The sequence below is a fragment of the Spermophilus citellus genome, assembly GCF_964194105.1.
Source record: "Spermophilus citellus genome assembly, chromosome: 12".
NCBI classification, from domain to species: Eukaryota; Metazoa; Chordata; class Mammalia; order Rodentia; family Sciuridae; genus Spermophilus; species Spermophilus citellus.
Window position 1 is genome coordinate 77,407,588 of NC_138198.1, and position 20,177 is coordinate 77,427,764.

Genomic DNA, 20,177 nt, shown 5'->3' on the forward strand with positions numbered 1-20,177 from the left:
GCTATTTAGCACTACTCTTTGGCTTGAAAGGTCATAGAATATACTGGAAAAAATACCACATCCTTGGGGGAAAAAAGAGCATTCTAATAAAGAGCTCCTGATTGAAAGAAACTTTCCCTTTCTGTCTCTAAAATTTAGAAGCTGTATACAGTTAAAATCAATAACTATTTCCAGTGTAAGTTCTCTGATTCAAAATTCTATAAATATCCTCAATTTTAGAGTTGCATAATGTATGACAAAGACTGTTCAAGTTTAGCCAAGTGTCCTTTCTGTCTATTACCATGGTTGCTATATTGCTGTCATGTCTACTTCAGGAATAAGAGGTGTGATAAGTGTGTTGTATGGATTTTAGCCTTGGGCCACTGGCCTATTTCAACTACTTTTCATAAAGTTTTCCGATATATTTTGGAACAGTTTATAAAAACAATCATCTTCTGTCTTCACAACTGAAAGTGTTAAGAGGAGATAGAAAATATCCAATTATACTGTAATCCCAGCAACTCAGGAGGCTGAGGCAGGAAGACTGCAAGTCCAAGGGTGACCTGGGTGACTTACTAAGACCCTGTCTCAATGGTAGAGCATGCCTAGGTCCAATACCCAGTTAAAAAAGAAAGAAAAAAGGGAACAAAGAATAAAGAAAAATTGAAATTCTATTCTTTCTGGGTTCTTTATTGACACTGTTAAATTGACAAGTTAATGTCTGTCTTTAACAGATAGAAAGAAGGTACTGGTCTCACAATAATTTTCTTTTAACATTTATTTTTTAGTTGTAGTTGGACACAATACCTTTATTTTATTTATTATTTATGGAGCTGAGGATCGAACCTAGGGCCTCTTACATGCTAAGCAAGCGCTGTACCACTGAGCCACAACCCCAGCACTCACAATAATTTTCTAGAAAGAGAAATCCAGACTTATTTTTCAGATGTATATTTAATATTTTATATACCTCTTTGTAAACTTTTTTTTAACTGTCCAAAATTTTTAAAGTTTTCTGTATTGAAGATGTAACCCAGGACCTTGTGTGTCCACACAAGCTCTTACCACTGAGTCACACCCTCAGCCCTGTCTGAGATCTTTTTTTTTTTTTGGTACTGGGAATTGAACCCAGAGTCCCTTTTTTTATAGTTTATTTTGAGACAGGTTCTCACTAAGTTGCTTAGGGACTCACTAAATTCCTGAGGCTGGCTTTGAACTCGAGATCCTCTTATCTCAGGATCCGGAGCCACTGGGATTACAGGCGTGTGCCTTCTTGCCTGGGTCTGTCTGGAATCTCATGGGGACTTATCCAAGTGGGAATCAGTGTTGCAACCAGGCCTAAGTGCCTTCAGCACCCAGGAAATTAGAGGAAAAAACTTTACCTAGAATATATGGGTGGCAAAACACTCGGAGGTTTCTTTCCCCCATTTATCATCTCCCCACCTGGCCATTCCTTTATTAAAACTAACGTTGCCTAGCAAGTCAGCGTCCAGAGCTGGCTTCACGTGTTTGGAGGTGTGAGCAGCCAGTTGGAAAGCTAGGATCTTTTCATGTATGGTAGTGGGATGGGAATGGGAGCAGGTGACTTGCCTCTGGTCTTTCTCCAGTTGGTGGAGCCCCCTCTCCCTCCTTCTCTCCTAGTATGTCTTTCATGCATTATGCATTACACTTGGACTTGCTGGGCTGGCATCAAAATGTGCTTGTGAAAGACACCTGCCATTCCTGCAGATCTTGTGAAAGTGGAGGCTGAATCACAGGTCTTGAAGTCACACTGTTCATCTGCATGAGAGCCACCCTCTATCTCTAGAAGCAATTGCCTCAGTGAGTAGGATTATGGCATTTTTTTAAAAAAAAAAATTGTTTTTAGTTGTTGATGGATCTTTATTTATTTATATGTGGTACTGAGAATCAAACCCAGTGCCTCACGCATACTAGACCAGTGCTCTGCTACTGAGCTACAACCCCAGCTTCCGACACTTTATTTTTTTATTTTTTTTTTTTTTTAGAGAGGAAGGGGGGGGGGAGAGAGAGAGAGAGAGAGAGAATTTATTTATTTATTTTAATTCTCGGCGGATACAACATCTTCGTTGGTATGTGGTGCTGAGGATCGAACCCGGGCCGCACGCATGCCAGGCGAGCACGCTACCGCTTGAGCCACATCCCCAGCCCCCCGACACTTTATTTTTAATGTTCTTTTTTTTTTTTTTTTTTTTAGTTGTAGGTGGACACAATAACCTTTATTTTATTTTTAAGTGGTGTTGAGGATTGATCTCAGTGCCTCATGCTTGCTAGGTGAGCGCTTTACCATTGAGCCACAACCCCAGCCCGACACTTTTGATCCTTCACTCAAATTAACTCTGTTCCCATATGCATTTCCATAGGTAATTCAGTTCTGGGTTTTTAAATCTTCCTTGCTTCACACATTAAAGCTCATGTTTAGGACAAGAAAGTAAAACAGTAGCTCTGTTTTCTTTCTAACCACAATGTCAACTGCTACAAAAGATCTCTTTCCATTCCAAGTGACTTAAATGTGCAAATATTTGGGCTTTTGATGATTTGTGACTTTCACCTAAACAGCATGTTAAAACAAAAAATCAAAGTTGAAACAGCACATTTTCTGACCACTAGTTCAGGGACTCCAGATGGGGAAGGCCTTCAGCAAACAACAACACCCTTTCTTTTCCAACTTAGAAGTTCTGGATCCATCCCCACTCTTCACGGTTTCCTTGGAGAACCACATAGCCTAGTACCCACTCTTGATGCCAAGTTAGCAATACCATGACTTAGCCAAATACTCACTTCCTGTGTACCTGAGTTCTAAAGGTGTGGCATTCATGCGTTTCAAATTTCAAAAGCCTGAAACTTGGCACAACTCTGGAGGGACCTCAGACATTTCTCTCTCCCTTCCTCCTTTTCTTTTCTCTCGTTTCTCCCCACACCACACAATTTCCTTTCTAGCCTTGGTCCTCCCTTCCTTACATCTTCTCTTCCTTCTCTTTCTTTCTTCCTTTCTACATGTTTTTCAAGATTGTTTGCAGAAAGAAAATGACCATCTGACTACTGATAAGCCTAGGGCTCCATTTCACCAAAACCAAGACTTTATTTTTCTTTATATGGTGCTGGGGATTAGAACCTAGGGCCTTGCACATGTGAAGCAAACACTCTACCAACTGAGCTATGTCCCCAGCCCCAAAACTAAGACTTTATTAACAAGTTGTTAGTGAGGCCTCTCCTGCTTTTTGTTCCTGTCCTGCTTTTGCTCATTACCTCGGGTAGGGTTGTAGCCAAGAAGCGCCTTAGGCGCTGGTTGCTGAAGCCAAACAGTCCCTTCTGGGGCACTTTCAATTCAGGAATGTTTTGTTGAGACTCCAAACCAAGGTTCCTATAGTGACAGCCCATCAAAGATACCAGTTAGCACCTGCCCAGATCCTACTGAAAGAAGACTGGCAGCATGAAGGCCCTATCAGAAGCCTTTGGATAATAACTGTCATTATTTTCCATTCTCTCCATTTCTTTTATTAGCATTATTTGGATTGGGGAGAATCTTCACCTAGAAAACGTATTCTGTTTTCTTTTGCTAAAAAAGATCTTTAGGAAAAGGAATGATGAGTGATGGAGGATTTTAATTTTTTTTTTTTTTTAATGTGGTGCTGGGGATTGAACCCAGGGCCTTGTACATGTGAGGCAGGCACTCTATGAACTGAGCTATATCCAATATGGAGGATTTTAAATAAGCAATGGAGGCTTCTTGTGGGACCGGTTTTAGAGCTGGGCTAGGACCATACTAACTGCACACAAATGGGGAGCAGGAGAATTCTTCCCCCCAGGTTTTAGAGCAAGGGCTACTGTAGACCTTTGTTTCCACCATGCCCTGTTCTAATTTGGAAGCTGATCTGACAAGAAAGAGTCAACTTCTGGGGAGAGCGTGAGTTCTCCATCTTTATCTCCTCAGCCCCACATCTTTCTTTTGATCTGTCTTTTGTTTCATATTCGAAGCCATCCTGGATTTGGCACCAGTTACAGGGAGCCATTTCACAACCCACCAGGATGGCTGGGCTTCTGAGGACCAGCCACTCTCAGGTCACAGGAAAGCTTCACAGAGGATTAGTTTAAAAAAAAAAAAAAGTCTGAAGTCTCTTACAAAGAACAGCCTTAGGACTAGCATTTTCCATTTGCTACTAGATTTAGCCCTAAAAAACAAGCATTATGTCAATGAGAGAGATAAAGAGGATATACCCAGAGGCCAGGGGATTCTGTAGTGAATTTATCTCCCTTAAGTAAGTTTATAGCTTGAATCTCACTAGTTGGATAACCTGCCAGGTCCAAAAATATAAAGATTATAAAAATGCCAAGCAGGGGCTATAGCTCCATGGATGGAGTACTTGTCTAGTTTGCTTGAGGCCCTGGGTTCAATTCCCAGTGCCACACAAGCACAAAAGAAAGTTCTAAAGTTACCAACCTCTTAGTTTGTGTTCACTTATTTTGTTTAACCAAAGCCTCATCAAGCCAGGGGGCACAGGAAGTGGCCTCCGCAATTCACCACCTATCTCTTCCTTTGTAATCTGTTATACTGGAAAGTTGTGAGAAGGGTCAGAAAATCCTCTAATCAGAAACATAAACTCATTTCATAGAAGGAGGGAGCTTAAAAAGCAACAGCAGAGGTGAATGCTAACGAGTGACTTTTTTTCTCTGCTGTTGGGAACAGGGTATTGTGTTCCATACTGGTTGATCCAGTCTTTCCTCGCATGGTTTTCTGTTCCTTAGGCCAGAATATTGGCCGGCATTTTTCAGAAGTTGTAATTATTACACATTGTGCCTGCAGGGCATTGAAGGACCAAAGAAAGTTCAGGGCTGGAAATTGCGGGTTTGGAAAGAGCAAAGCCACTGGGTTCGGCTTTTAGGTTTATACCGTTGACCAACAACGGGTCGATTCTTTTTTTAAAAAATACAGAAATTAATCTTAGTGACACCCTTCTGGGTTCCTATCAAAATTTTAAAACAACTCGATTACACCCTTCCCTCAGAAGGGGACTTTGCACATAAAAGACATGAAACAGTTTTGTGGAGCAGAACATTCTTTGAAAGCTCTGGGTGGAAGAAAGCACTTGCTTAGGGGACTTAATTGATAGAAACTAGCAGCCTGGACAGGCTGCCTGAGTTCAAAGGCACCGCTTTTAATCCCAAACCATTTTAATTTTACTTAACTTTTATTTCTTTCTGGGTGACTACACTGCAAACTTCTATTAATGTACTGCCAAGTAATTTTTCTTAAGAAGGTGGATACTTTACCAGATCCATAGCCAGGAGACGGCTCTCAGGAATGCTGGTAGTACAGTGTTGTGTAGATAAAAACAGAGGCCAGGGGAAAAGTAGGCCATTCTGTTTTATATATGGAAGGGATTCTGTCTCTGGCAAGTGTGCCCTGATGGAAAACAACCAGGGACTAGTACTTCTGTAAGCCTGGAAATGTAATGCCTCTGGCAATACATGATCTTAAGAGAGTGAAGCCTCGTGTTTTCATAGTTGGAATTTCGTGTTAGTAGAACAGCCAAATGTCAACTGTTGCAAGGAGCCTCATCCAATTCACAGGCATGCAGCTGGAGAGAAAGCTCAGCTTCAGGAGATGACATTTTACGTTTTGGGGATGAACAGGAAGAATGCAAAAATAGCCTCCTGCAGCCAAGAAATGAGCAGCTCTTGGAAGGAGCCCTTGAGCAAAATTGTTCTTCCTTTCCTTGTTAATACCAGGGACTCACCACCCAGCTTGCAGACTTGCACACGAGGCGATTTTTCATTTTTATTTTTAATGTTTTTGACCCATCTGAACATTGAAGAATTTACAAAAAGTAATAAGGTGTGATACTTTTGGTGGAAGCAGTTTCTTTTTTCTAGTTATAGATAGTCAGCAGACCTTTAGTGTATTTGTTCATTTTTAGGCAGTGCTAAGGATCGAACCCAGTGCCTCACGCGTGCTAGGCAAGCGCTCTGCCACTAAGCCACAACCCCGGCCCAGAAGCAATTTCTTAAAAACAGCAAACAGTGAGATGAGCTGACTCTGGCAGCTCTATCTTCATAAAATAAATAGCGGGATTCACAGTATATGTGATCATTTTGACATCCTAAAAACTAACAGTGGTCAATATAGCAGCCACTTCTCTTCCCTGACATGTATTCTCTAGGGAAAATAAAATGGATTTACTGAGATGATTTGTACTCTCTCCTTTCCGAGAGTCCCAATCTTTCTTCCATCTTGCACATAACTACTTTGCCTGTGTTGCTCTGGCCAATCTATATTTATGATAGACTCGAGTACTGAATTGTTTCGTGTTGTTAGTTCCAGGGATGGAACTCAGGGGGCACTTAACCATTGAGATACATCCCCAGCCCTTTTTATTTTTTAAGACAGGGTCTCACTAAGTTGTTAAGGTTGGCCTCGAACTTGTGATCCTCTTGCCTCAGCCTCCTGAGTTGCTGGGATTACAGACATGCGCCACCATGCCTAGCTTACAGTATCAATTTTAATTGACTCTAATAGGATAGTCTGCGATAATTAAGGAAAGGCATTTAATCTGGTATATTTAATATTGTTAGATATTGTCAAATGCACTGTCCTTTAAGGCTAGTGCTGTTGAATATGAAATATTAATTGAAAATCAGCTGGCAGACAAACTCTCTTAAAATGCCATAACCATGAATTAGTTTAAGAAAATGTACCACTTCACACCATTAGATGGCCACTATCAAAAATCGGGAGCCAGGTGCAGTGGTGCATGCCTGTAATCCCAATGGCTGGGAAGGCTGAGGCAGAAGGATCGCAAGTTCAAAGCCAATCTCAGCAATGGTGAGGTGCTAAGCAACTCAGGGAGACCCTGCCTCTAAATAAAATACAAAATAGGATGTGGCTCAGTGGCCGAGTACTCCTGGGTTCAATCCCTAGTACCCTCCACTCCACAAAAAAAATTAGGAAATAGGCACAGTGGCACATGCCTATAATCCCAGCAGCTCAGAAGGCTGAGGCAGGAAGATCTCAAGTTCAAAGTCAACTCAGCAAAATCGAGGTGCTAAGCAACTCAGTGAAACCTGGTCTCTAAATAAAATATAAGGGGATGGGGTTGTGGCTCAGTGGTAGAGTGTTTGCCTAGCACGTGCAAGGCCTTGGGTTTGATCTTCACCACCACATAAAAAACAAAACAAAGGTATTGTGTCCAACTACAACTAAAAAAAATGACTATTAAAAATAAATAAATAAGTAAATAAAATACAAAATAGGGCCCCTGAATTCAATCCCCAGTATACTCCCTTCCCCCAAAAAAGAAAAATCAGGGAATAACAAATCTTGATGATATGGAAAAATTAGAATCCTTGTGCAATGGTGGTGGGAATATAAAATAAATTGAAAATAGTTGCCAGTTCCTAAAACAAAACAAAACAAAAAACAGAATCACCATATGATCTAGTAATTCTACTTCCCGGTATATATATTCAAAAAAATTGAAAACAGAGTCTCAAAGATATTCTTACACACCCCTGTTCACAGCGGCATTATTCACAATAGCGAAAAGGTCAATTTGAAAGCAAATGTTCAAAGGAATGAATGGATGAACAAAGTGTGACACACGTATATACTATTTATTATTCAATATTAAAAAAGGAAAAATTAGAACATACAAAACACTGATGAACCGTGAAGACAGTGTGCTGAGTGAAATAAGCTAGTCACAAAAGAACTCATGCTGTATGACTCCCCTGATATGAGGCACCTAGAGCAGTCAGATTGATAGATTCAGAGAGTAGGTGGTGGCTGCCAGGGGCTGGGGGAGGAGAGAGCGGGGAGGTAGTGTTTGATAGGTACAGAGGATAGCTGGCAATGAGAAAATTCTGGAGATGGATGATGGTGATAACTGCACAAGAGAGGTCAATGTCCTGAATGTCACTTAACAATGGTTAAAATGGTAAATTGTATGTTTATGTATATTTTATCATAATCAAAAAATGAATGAAATATTAGACCAGAGGTGATTTAAAAAAAATAGAGTGGACCAGGCATGCCCAGCAATTTGGAAGGCTGAGGCAGGAGGATTCCAAATTTGAGGTCAGCTTCAGCAACTTAGGAAGGCCCTAAGCAACTTAGAGAAATCTTGTCTCAAAATTTAAAAAATTAAAGGGAGGCTAGGATATAGCTCAGTAGTATAGCATCCTGGATTCAGTTCCCAGTACAGTACCAAAACAACAACAACAAAAAAAAGTGAGGTAATAGACACAACGCAACCTCTGGTGGACTTATCCTCTCTCACTGTTTCCTACCTGCTCCAGAGGCCAGGGAAGCTTTAGTGTATGTTTTTGTCATTTTGTTTCTTGTTTTGGGTGCTGGGGATTGAAGTCATGACCACTGAGCCATATCCCCAGCTCTATTTTGTATTTTATTTAGAGGACAGGGTCTCACTGAGTTGCTTAGCTCCTCGCCATTGCTGAGGCTGGCTTTGAACTCGAAATCCTCCTGCCTGAGCCCCTGGGATTACAGTTTGGTGTATGTTTTAAATCACTTCAGGCCCACACTTTTCTTGCTCCTGTCTGAGACAGAGTTCATTGTTGTCTTCCTCTTCCCCCAGTACCTCCCACCTTCCACAAACCCTCACCTTCTTTGAGGGTTCAGCTAGAAATACATGAGGCTCTTTGGTTGAGAAACACGGATCCCATGAATATCCATGGAAAATGCCAGATTGACTCTGTTGTTCTGTTGTCTTTTATCACCTGGGAAGAAAAACTGAAGAATTAAAGGGACAGGGAAGGGCAGTCATAGAGAACTCTAGAACTGTAAGCTGACTTTCACCCCAAAGGCTTTTTGAACCACATTATAATGATGACCCTTGTGAGTAAAAGCCAGTGGATTCTTATGAAGAATGGAGGTTTTCATTTGAAGGGGAACCTAAAGACACTTCAGCTTGCTTTCAGGAAGTCTTTTTTTTTTTTTTTTTTTTTAAAGTCTTACTTGGTAAGAGTTGACCCTAGAAAAATGCAGGATTCATGACAATGTTGGAATTGACTAGACTGTGCCCACCTTACCCCACCTCACCTTTTCTAAGCAAATCACACAGACTAAGATATAAATGAGTTGTTTCCTTGCCCACCACCAGCCTGGATTTCAGGATTTAAGCCATCTCAGACTTGGAGAGAGGTTGAGCACAGGATGTGTGATGACTTTCCACTTGTGGAATTGCTTTAGATAGGAGGCTCTCATATCTAACAAGGGTGGGAGATTTGCGTTCATTCCTTCAGGTCGAGGGCAATCAGCAGGTTTGAATGGAGGGTCCTCACACATTCAAGAAAAGCAGAATGTAGTTTGGCTTCAAGAAACGTCCTGGAACTCAGTGTCTTATCTCTATTCTCCAAAGTTTCCGCAGGTTCACTCGATCCAACAGCGTGACAACGGCGGTGCAGGCGGACCTGGACTTCCATGATAATCTGGAAAATTCTATGGAATCTATAGAGGACAATTCGTGTCCGGGCCCCATGGCCAGACAGTTCTCCCGGGATGCCAGCACCTCCACCGTCAGCATTCAGGGCTCAGGAAACCACTACCACGCCTGCGCAGCCGACGACGACTTTGACACGGATTTTGACCCCTCTATTCTGCCTCCTCCGGACCCCTGGATTGACTCGATCACCGAAGACCCCCTGGAGGCTGTGCAAAGGTCAGTGTGCCACCGGGACGGCCACTGGTTTCTGAAGCTTCTCCAAGCGGAACGGGACCGCATGGAAGGGTGGTGCCAACAGATGGAGAGAGAAGAGCGGGAAAACAACCTCCCTGAAGACAGTAAGTGACGCTGCGCGCGCATCTGGACACAGGGTGGTGGTGGGGGATCAGGGGTCAGTCACTCCCTGGGCGTGGCTGTTTTCTTTCACCTGCTGCATCTTGGCCATTTCACATAGGAAACCAGAACAGGTGGAAGAGCTAGGCGATTGCAACCCAGAGTCCAGAAGCTTCTGTGCTGGGCAAGAAAGAGAAACCACTGGGCAGACATCACTCTTTCTAGCTCTAGATCTATGACTTTTCTTGTCTTCTCAGAAGAGTACCAAGCTCAACACGGTAGCTCAGTCTCTACCATGGTCTTCCTTCCTCAAGAGGATCTAGAAATGCTACTGATTCTTAGGGGGTTAAAAATAATTCTAGGCCAGGCATGATGGCCCACGCCTGTAATCCCAGAGGCTCAGGAGGCTGAGTCAGGAAGGCAAGGAGAGTTCAAAGCCAGCCTCAGCAAAAGCAAGGTGCTAAGCAACTCAGTGAGACCCTGTGTCTAAATAAAATACAAAATAAGGCTGGGGATGGGGCTCAGTGGTTGAGTGCCTCTGTTCAATAACAGGTAGCAAAAAAAAAAAAAAAAAAAAGCAATGCTAAGCCAGACATAGTAGCACACTGCTGTAATTCCAGCAACTCTGGAGGCTGAAAGAAGGATTGTAAGTTTGAGTCCAGCCTCAGGAACTTAGCAAGACCTTGTCTCAAAATAAAAAACAAAAAGGGCTGGGGATGTGGCTCAGTGATAAAGCACCCCATGGTTAAAATTTCAGTATCAATGCTAATAATTACTACTAATAATAATTCTAACTAGTTTCAAGGTTCATAGATATATGAGCATTTATAATCTGTAGAGTTCTTTTATTTTCCTACCATGTTAAAATGAGGCTAGTGTATATACCAATAGAAATCCATGCTTATTGCATTTTTAAACCTTGTTAACATGTACTTTTTTTGTTTTTCATTTTTGTACTGGGGATTGAATTTAGGGATGCTTTACCACTGAGCACATCCCAGCCTTTTTTATTTTAATACAGGATCTCACTAAGTTGCTTAGGACCTCTCTAAATTGCTGAGGCTGGCTTTGAACTTGTGATCCTCCTGTCTGAGCCTCCTGAGCTGCTGGGATTTTAGGCATACGTCACCGTGCACTTTTTTTAGGTTTCAAGGAGGCAAACCTTCAGCCACTAAAATAATCAACACAAATTCCATTTTAGTGGTTAAAATAAATAATAAAATAAAATGAATGATAAATAAATAAAACAAATAATAAAGACCCCACTTTCTTGCACATCATTATTTTCAAACTTGGCCTTTTAACAACAATTCCCATTGTTAAAAAAGAAAAATCGCAACAAATCTGGGTTTGCAGATCTTAATAGGCTTTATCTGCAATTCTAGAATCAGGCAGCAATCTAGAGCAAAAATGGACAGGTTCTACCTATGAATAGAGAAAAGGAAGTGACATACAGCAAATGGAAGTGAGGTTCAAAGTCAGACACATCTGCTTACATCTGTCTTATTTGAATGTATCTTGAAGAGTTGGTTCTGTCAAGTTCCTGTGGCTCTTTCATCTTATGAATGCAAACAACTTGGCAATGGTAAAGGAATGCCCTTGACATTCGCCTCTTTTGGTACCAAGGCAGAGTCACTGGAGTGTCCCTTCATGTGCACAGTTACCTCATTTATCTGGTAGCATCACCAAGCAGCAGTAGGTTAAGGTGGGGATGGATTAGGGAAAGAATGTCTGAACAATGGCATTATCTTATCCCATCCTCTTGTAGACATACCCCAAATTTACTGGGTTTTCCCAGGAAAAATGCCATTCTCTAAGGAGCAGTGGCATCTGGTACTACTCTCAACAGGACAAGCTTTCAAGTTTTAATTCATTCAGTTCTTTAATTCAGACTGGTTCTATCTCTCCAGTCTGCTTCTAAGAGGACCCAAGGAAGCCACTCCTATGATATTTTTCGTTCTTTTTTTTTTTTGCAGGGGAAGGGGGAGTGGGTACCAGGAATTGAACTCAGGGACACTCAACCACTGAGCCACATCCCATCCCTTTTTTCTATTTTATTTAGAGTCAGGGTCTTACTTTGAGTTGCTTAGTGCCTCCCTTTTGCTGAGGCTGGCTTTGAACTCACAATCCTCCTGTCTCAGCCTCCCGAGCAGCTGGGATTACAGGCATGAACCACCGTGCCTGGCCCTGATGTTTTTCTTGAGTTGGCCTTCCAATGTAAGCCTGGATCTTTTTCTCTCAGCCCAAATTTAAAATGATACATGAAGATAGCCATTGTATAAAAAATTAAGGGACTCTTCCTTGAGACTCATAGAACAATGAAAACAAGTTGATGTATTTTCATACAACTACATAGAGAGGGAGTTGAAAATCTTGCCAGAAAACCAGGTTCTCATCTGTGTTTGTGAGAAAAGAGAGGCATATTTGCATCTTGAGATGAACATTACCAGTCAAGTCCCCAAATGATGAATATAAAGGAATTGCCCAACCATGTATTGTTCCAGACTGAATTTTCTGTTCAGGCCAAATTGACTCCCCAGTTCTTCTGAAATATGTTGTGCATTTGTCTGTCAGGAGCTTCAAACATTATTTTATAACAGTCTGCTGTTATGATAGTGGGTAGAAGGTAAGTTCTGTCTTATTCCTCTTAATAAATCTCCAGCCTCTCTGACACATTGTAGGGAACCATTAAATAAATATTTGAATCCTCAAAATATTTTGGAAATTTTGTTTTACCAAAGTCTTTTACTTAGCAAACCTTTCTTCCTGATTAGCTAAAAAGTACTCAAAAACTACTATCTTATTCCTTTTAAGCTGCTACAACAAAATACCCTAGATCGGGTAATTTTTAAACAACAAACATTCATCGTTCACCATTCTATAGGTTGGGAAGTCCAGGAACAAGAACTGGCAGAATTTGGTGTCTGGTGAGACTCACTCTCTATTTCAAAATGACGCCTCTTGCTGTGTTCTCTCATGGTGGAAGGGGTGTACAGGTTCCCTCAGGCCTCATTTATAATGGCACTAATCCTGTTTGTGAGGGTCCACCCTACTGTAGGCCCCATCTCTTAATACTATCACCTCAGTGATTAGACCTCAGCATATGAATATGGGACACACACATTCAGAGCACAGCAAGTGACTAGCAGCTGTGCTTGACAGAGCTTCAGGGACATATGTTTCTGAGATATTGAGCTCTTTGGATGAGGGCAAAGATTTGTCAGAAAGACAAGGACACATGCCACAAAAGTGATACAGAAATGGGGCTGGGGATATAGCTCAGTTGGTAGACTTCTTGCCTTGCATGCACAAGGCTCTGGGTTCAATCCCCAGTATCATACATACACCCAGAACAACAAAAAAAAAGAAGTGATACAAAAGATGAATAGTCTAGATGAACCTCCCATGTGCTTTCCAGCTATTAAGATACAATTCCAGGGCTGGGATTGTGGCTCAGTGGTAGTGCTCGCCTAGCATGCACGAGGCACTGGGTTCGATCCTCAGCACCACATAAATGTAAAATAAAGATATTGTGTCCACCTAAAACTAAAAAACAATTCCATTTCACAAACACTTGAAGATCTCCATTTTTTCATTCTGTGGAGAAATACTAGCTTAAAACTGCTATGATTCCAAAATTCTCACAGGTATAGCATCAAACTCCCAGGGCAGAGTTACCCATTTGAAATGAGGCAAATCCAGATCCTTGAAAATCTGATCCTAAGCAGTAGCAACCCTTCACAGCAGAGAAGGGAGGATGGAAGCACAGGAAAGAAGATTTATCTTGTCCTTAACAATGTCCCTGACATTAGACTAGAGACTTTGACAGGTGCTGTTTTATTTGCCCTCAAAACGGCTCTCTGGCGGTATCTTGTCCAAGGTCACAGAACACAGAAGCGTCTGATAGAACAGATACAACATGAATAACATTTGACAAGATAATGATACTTTGTGTGGCTTGGCACTACCCTGGGTAAAGCTCTCCACACGTATCTGCCCCTGGCTCCTTGGCAACCACCATTCTGTTCTGATAACCAGGCCTGGTGTTCAGAGGGCCTTTGTTTTACTCAGTCTCTAATTTAACCTTTTCTCTTTTTTAAAAGAAATTGGCAGGGAAGAGCCAAGTTCTCAGTAACCAGTTTTGTTGGCTTATTTGTTTGTTTTGAATCTGTAGACATCACAAAAATAGCTTTGACAAAAAGGTCAAGTACAGTTATCTCTCTCTTTTTAGCCAAGCTACTTCATATGCTCTTTGGGTCCTATATAAGAAGGAACTCTTTTCAGCATGATGATAAGGTAGCTTCCTGGAGGTTAATCCTTTTTTTTTTTTAGTATTGGGATTGAACCCAGGGGCACTGAACCACTGAACCACTGAACCACATCCCCAGCACATTTTGAGACAGGGTCTCCCTGAGTTGCTTAGGGACTAAATTGCTGAGGCTGGCTTTGAACTCGCGATCCTCCTGCCTCAGCGTTCAAAGCCACTGAGATGACAGGCATGCACCACAGCCCACGGCTGGGATTAAATACTCTTATGCTTTAGGCATGTAATCAATTTTATGTGTTCTCTTTTTGGTGAGGGGAAAAGGTAGCTTCTTAATAATATTCTCCCAGGAGATGTGATCTTCAGAGTTGTCATGGAAAGATAAATACGATAGAGTGAGAAAAAGGAAAATTCTCATCATACTTTCTCAATTTGTTTTGTGGGATATTGAGTTTTCCCAATTTTTAAATATTTTTAAATGTTCGTAGCACCTCCAATGCCCTTAAAAATGGTAGGATGCAAGGTACTGTGGCATGGGCCAGTGAGTTGGGGGACTAAAGTTCCAGGTCAGCCTAGGCAACTCAGTGAGAGCCTGTCTCAAAATAAAAATAAAATGAGATGGGATGTGGCTCAGTGGTAGATGATGCCTGGGTTCAATCCATAGTATCGATTTAAAAAAAAAATTATTGGGCTTTGGGTGTAGTTCAGTGAAAGAGCACTTGTCTAGCATGCCTGAGGTATTAGATTCCATCTCCAGTACCACACACAAAAAAAAAAAAGAAAGAAAGAAAAGTTAAAACAGTAAATCTGTTATATATTTTACCACAGTCTAAAGAAAGAAAAATTACCCCTTCTAAAGGCTGCAGCGCTGGAGGGTATCACCATTTCCATAAAAATGTAAGATATTTTATTAAATGTCTTTTTAATTTCAAAATATAGTATGTCCACAGGAGTGGGGCAAAAGTTTGGTAAGCAATCTATCTGTTCAATGACAACCTGGATTACAGATTTGGAATGTGGTGTAGTTATCTTTTTATAATAGAGGGTTGAGGAAACGATTGATTTCATTTAAATAATTTCTTAGTTATCAATTATTTTGTGATGCTGTTAATCTTACAGCACCTTCTAGAGGTACTGTTTCTGGCCTGGAAAACACTTTTCCTAATATACCTGGAAGTGATTAAATGTATTACCCAGAGAAGATAAAAGAAAGAAAAAAAAAAAGCACTCAGTGTGAAGCAGGTTACCTCAAGTTGTCTTTGCAAAAGTATAAATGTAAATCCTGTGTGGGTCTGTGGAGCTATTATTTTCCCTGATAAAAGCAAAGCAGAACAAAGACTTTAGTTCTTGTTTTAAACCTTCACCCCTCACAGTTGATAGTAGGTTTTTTGGCTTGATAACAAAATAATGAAACTGCTGTGAGCCAGGGTCCCTCCAAACCATGGCAGTTGACAGAACGCCTGTTCCCTGGGCTCTTAAAGTAAAATGATACAAGCTCTTCTCAGTCAATGAAGCTCTTGTGTGAAACAGCTGTCTCAGGGAGATGGCTCAGTGCTATTTGACAGTGGCTTGTATGTTACATAGATACGTCTGGTATTATCTAACCGGGAATGAACCGGCCAGATGGAACCGAATGCTTCTAACTAGGAATGCAGTCTGGCGGGGGAGGGTGGGGACAGGCTCAGATTTCTGTGGCCCAAGGATGAAATAGCAGTTGATTGTACTTCGAAATCTATCTTTGCCTCCTGCATGGTGGACAACTTATAAGCAGAATTTTCAGGCTTTATCTGAAATGAGCTGATAGACCTAGAACCTGTGTGTGGGAGGCAGATTCTTTCCACTTTAATTTTGCCTGGTAATAGCATCCAAGTTAGTGAAACTTGGCCTTCCATCCCCCAGAAGGCTTGTGAGCCTTGGCCGGGAATGGGGGGAGCTGGTGATGAAAGCCGCAGTGGGCTTTTGCCTGGTTTCAGGTTTGGTTACGGAAGCTGTGCACAGTCATTATTGTGACTGGCTATCAGTGTGATCACCAGGCTTCCTCTGCCTGGAATTGCCTCTGCTGTGTCTGTGCAGCCCGTGAAATAGTGGGCAGCAGACAAAGCAGCTCTCTATGAGGTCTGCCATTCATCCGCCCCCAGCATTGCTAAGCAGAGCACCCTGGGCGCATCCTGGCTGCTTTTGGTTTTATTCTCACCTTACTTTTGAAGTGAACCTTCCAGAGGTCTCTCCCCATCCCCACTCTACACAACACACACACACACACACACACACACACACACACACACTGCTGCACAGTCTCTTTTATAAGTTCTGGCCAACCTGAAATTAGTGACCACAGAGGAAGTGGCAGTCATGAAAAGGAAATCGAATGTAACATGCCTTGTGTTTAACTTTTGAAAATGCACCATTCATTTTGCTGGTGCCAGAGGGAGATTGAGAGCATCCTCTGTGGGTGTGCTTTGTGGGAATGGTGTGCGGAGGCTGAAGAGGGCACGGAGGCAGGAAGGGGTGAAGTTCAAGGCAGCACCAGGCCTGGAAACCCATCTGTTCCTGGGCCTTGGAGTTTCCTTTCTTCCAGTGATCAGTGAGAGGGGGACTGACTCACAGAATAAGATCTGATTGCTTTCTTCAACAAGAACTATTTCTGTGGAATACAAATGCAGCAAGACTTCAAACCCAGAGCTCTTTTCTTTTATATCGTTGAAGAAAATCATGTAGATACAGGAGGTGAAAACAACTCAAATGCTGCACCCACAATACAAATCACTCCTGTGTTCCCACAAGCTTCAGGGATTTGTCAGTAAGCAAAGATTTACCAGTAAACAAGCAATCAGTGTGCTCTTCTGGACACCTGCTGGGTGTCCTCTAACTCATTCAATTTTGACCCGTCTACCTAGAGAGAGGTTGCAGGTCAGTTCCCAAGGCTGGCTCACTTTAGATGCCACTCACAAGTTCCATGTTGTAACCTGTGCTCTGAGAGAGCGGCTGTGAATCCGGGTTCCCAAACCCCCTCTTCCAGTTTAGTAAATTTGCTTGAATAACTCACAGAACTTGGAGGAAACACTTAACATTTATCAGTTTATCACAAAGGTCATTACAAGGGCAAGAGATGAAGAGCCCAGGCAGGAAGAGCCCTGGAGTCTCAAACCAGCCTGGGCAACATAGCAAGACACTATCCCCCACACCAAAAAAAGTTAGGTAATTAAAAAAAAAAATTTTTTTTCCATACAGGAGTCTTATTAAAAAGAAGGTTGCACTTTGGATTCATATTTCTACTTATATTGGCCATGAAGCAGTATATCATACATATTACATAAGTAAATAAAGACCGTTCAGAGTCTTTGAAAGTTGAACGAAATGAAATTAGCTTGTAATTCTGTGATCTTGTGAGATATGTGTGTGTAGAATGTCATCCATCATCTCTATAGAGAATGTATATTTTATCCATGATTCCTGCTCATAACTCCTTCCCAAGGCAGGCCACAGAACTAGAATTTCTCTTCCCCAAGGCAAGTCATAGAACGCTAATCTTCCACCTTGCAGTTGGCCATAAGGAAATTCTCTGCACTGCCACTTCTGATAGCAAATGATAAGACCCCTATTTCAGAAGGGGTCTTGCCCCATATCCCTGAGGAAGGAAAGCTCAAGAATCCCAACAGACAAGTCTTGCTGGGTTTCCCCACCCAGTCTATTACCATTACATCTTACCGGTTTTGTTCAGGCACATTTCAGTGTGGTTGTCTGTGTTTTACTCATGCCTCAGCAATGAAGTGTCCATAGAAACCCAAAAGGACAGGGTTTCAGAGAGCTCCCACTGGGTAGCTGGATACGCAGAGGCTCCCAGAGGGTGGCACATCTGAAGACAGTTATGGGAGCTCTGGGTTCCTTCCCCCATACCTGGCATAAACCTGCTCTTTAAAATCTAAACAATGTTTTCTCCCTAGAGCCCTTGGTTTTAGTGTATAGGAAAGTTTCTGCTTGAAAATTTGATTCATTATTGATTAGACACCAAGTTTAGGCCCCTTAAAGAAAGGAGAAGGAGAAAGAGGAAGGAAAGAAAAGAGAGAGAGAGACAGAGGGAAGGAGGAGGGAAGGAAGGAAGGAAAAAATAAATTAATTAATTCCTGTGAAATGCAGTGTCAGGAATGAAACAGACCCATGTAATTTACATGTGGTCAGCTGCTCTGGATCACAGGTGTGTGTGAGCCACAGGCTGGAGAAATTCTTTGCCATGAGGACACACTCATAAATAAGAGCATCTCACTGTAGGGCTGGGGCTGGGGCTCAGTGGTAGAGCGCTTGACTTGCACATATGAGGCACTGGGTTCAATCCTCAGCACCACATAATAATAAATACAAAATAAAGATATGTCCATGTAAAACTTAAAAAAATTTAAAAAATAGAGTGTCTCACTGTGGGCAATATCGACTTGATGAAATCACACAGATTTGGACTGTCAGACCCATGTGACTTTAAGCGGGTCTTTCTTTCTTTCTTTCTTTCTTTCTCTCTCTCTCTCTCTCTCTCTCTCTCTCTCTCTCTCTCTCTCTCTCTCTCTCTCTCTCTTTCTTTCTTTTCATTCTTCTCTCTTCCTACACCCCTTAAGACTTCAACATGAAAAGTCAATAATTCACGTGATTAAAAAGAAGCCAAGGGGCTGGAGATATGGCTCAGTTGGTAGAGCACTTGCCTAGCATGTACAAGTCCCTGGGTTCAATCCCCAGCACCACAAAAAAAATAAGTAAATAAAATAAAAAGAAGCCAAGACTTGAGTATGAACGATACCTGACTTGCAGTGGTTTGAAAGCAATGTGCACTCACTGAAGACCATATTTTGGAGTTTGGAATTTTGCTCTTTTCCTAGGCTGAGCTGATGGATGTTTCAGTGTAGCAGTGAGCTGCATCCCCAAGTAATCTCCCAATCGGAGAGGAAGCAACTGGGTCTTTATAGAGGACCGTATTCCTAAGCCCGAAGGATCAGCAGGTTAGGCGGATTACATGCATCTTGGACATAAGATATTTTCAATTTACAGTGCACTTATTGGGACATAACCTCACTGGAAATTGAGCAGAATCTGCATAAGGAAATTTAATTGACCCACAAACATGTTCAACTTATCCCAGATGATTCGAATTTTCCAGCTCAGCCACTGCAAGGAGCATCATAAAAGATAACCCCAGTAGCCCAGCTCAGACTGTATCAGCAAATCATTTAATACTGTCATTTAAAAAGTGATACAGGAGGGGCTGGAGATGTAGTTCAGCGGTAGAGCACTTCCCTAGCATGCATGAGGCGCTGAGTTCAATCCCCGGCACTACAAAAAAAAAAAAAAAAAAAAAGGTCAAAAAGTGATGCAAGAAATGATAAAACCTTAAAAGATCAAAATGCTTAAGGACTAGAATGTTGTAGTTAATTTGCTTTCAGGTTGACATACAGTTCATATGACTCAATTAATTTCAAAACTCACTCCTTCAGGGGGATATACCTGGGGTTACCTGGGTTCAGTCCGTGTGATCAAAGAGCCCAGGGTCGGGTTGGAAATCAAGCATAGAAGGAGATAGAGCTGGGAAGAATGAGGAAAGGGCAGAGCCAGATAAGCATGGGGATCTGAGGAGCAGGAGGAGGGAGAGGTGAGGAGAGATAAGGCTTTCTGGAAGTGGAATGTGTGAGCTGAATCAGAGGGATGAAGCCATTGGGAGGCAAAGGGACAGGGCCTAAGATGAAGAGAGAATCCCCAGCTCAGTGTTTAACTCCAGCAATGACAAGGAGAAAAGAAACATCTTGGGGATCTGGCCAGCCGTGTGTTCCTGGAGCACTTTGGGGATGAAGGAAAGGAAGGCTGGATACTTTGGCCTTCCCTGCCCCATTGAAGAGGGTTTTGAGTTTATCCCATGGATAATAAGTGCAATGGCCTATGTCTTTCCCAGTTCATGGGTTGAAACTAATGTCTCAATGTTAAGGGGTGGGGCCTTTAACAGATCATTAAGAGCTCTTACAGATAGGACTGGAGCCCTTACAAAAGAGCTTGAGGGAGTGGATTCATTTTTCTCCTGTCTCTTCCACCATGTAAAGACTCAGTAACAAGGTGCCATCTTGAAAGCCAAGAGCAGTTCTCACCAGGCA

At 42.0% G+C, this 20,177-nt stretch overlaps 1 protein-coding gene across 10 annotated transcripts in view; it reads left to right on the forward strand.

The window, feature by feature from the left end:
- DLGAP1 (DLG associated protein 1) overlaps positions 1 to 20,177 on the forward strand; it is a gene marked incomplete at both ends in the record, with an annotated part of 372,344 nt that overhangs the window by 336,394 nt on the left and 15,773 nt on the right. For all 10 annotated transcript variants that reach the window (XM_081262743.1, XM_081262741.1, XM_081262744.1 and 7 more), the window contains one exon: positions 9,372 to 9,793. In XM_081262743.1, the coding sequence (XP_081118869.1) occupies positions 9,372 to 9,793 (422 nt within the window). The remainder of the gene's footprint in view (positions 1 to 9,371; positions 9,794 to 20,177) is intronic.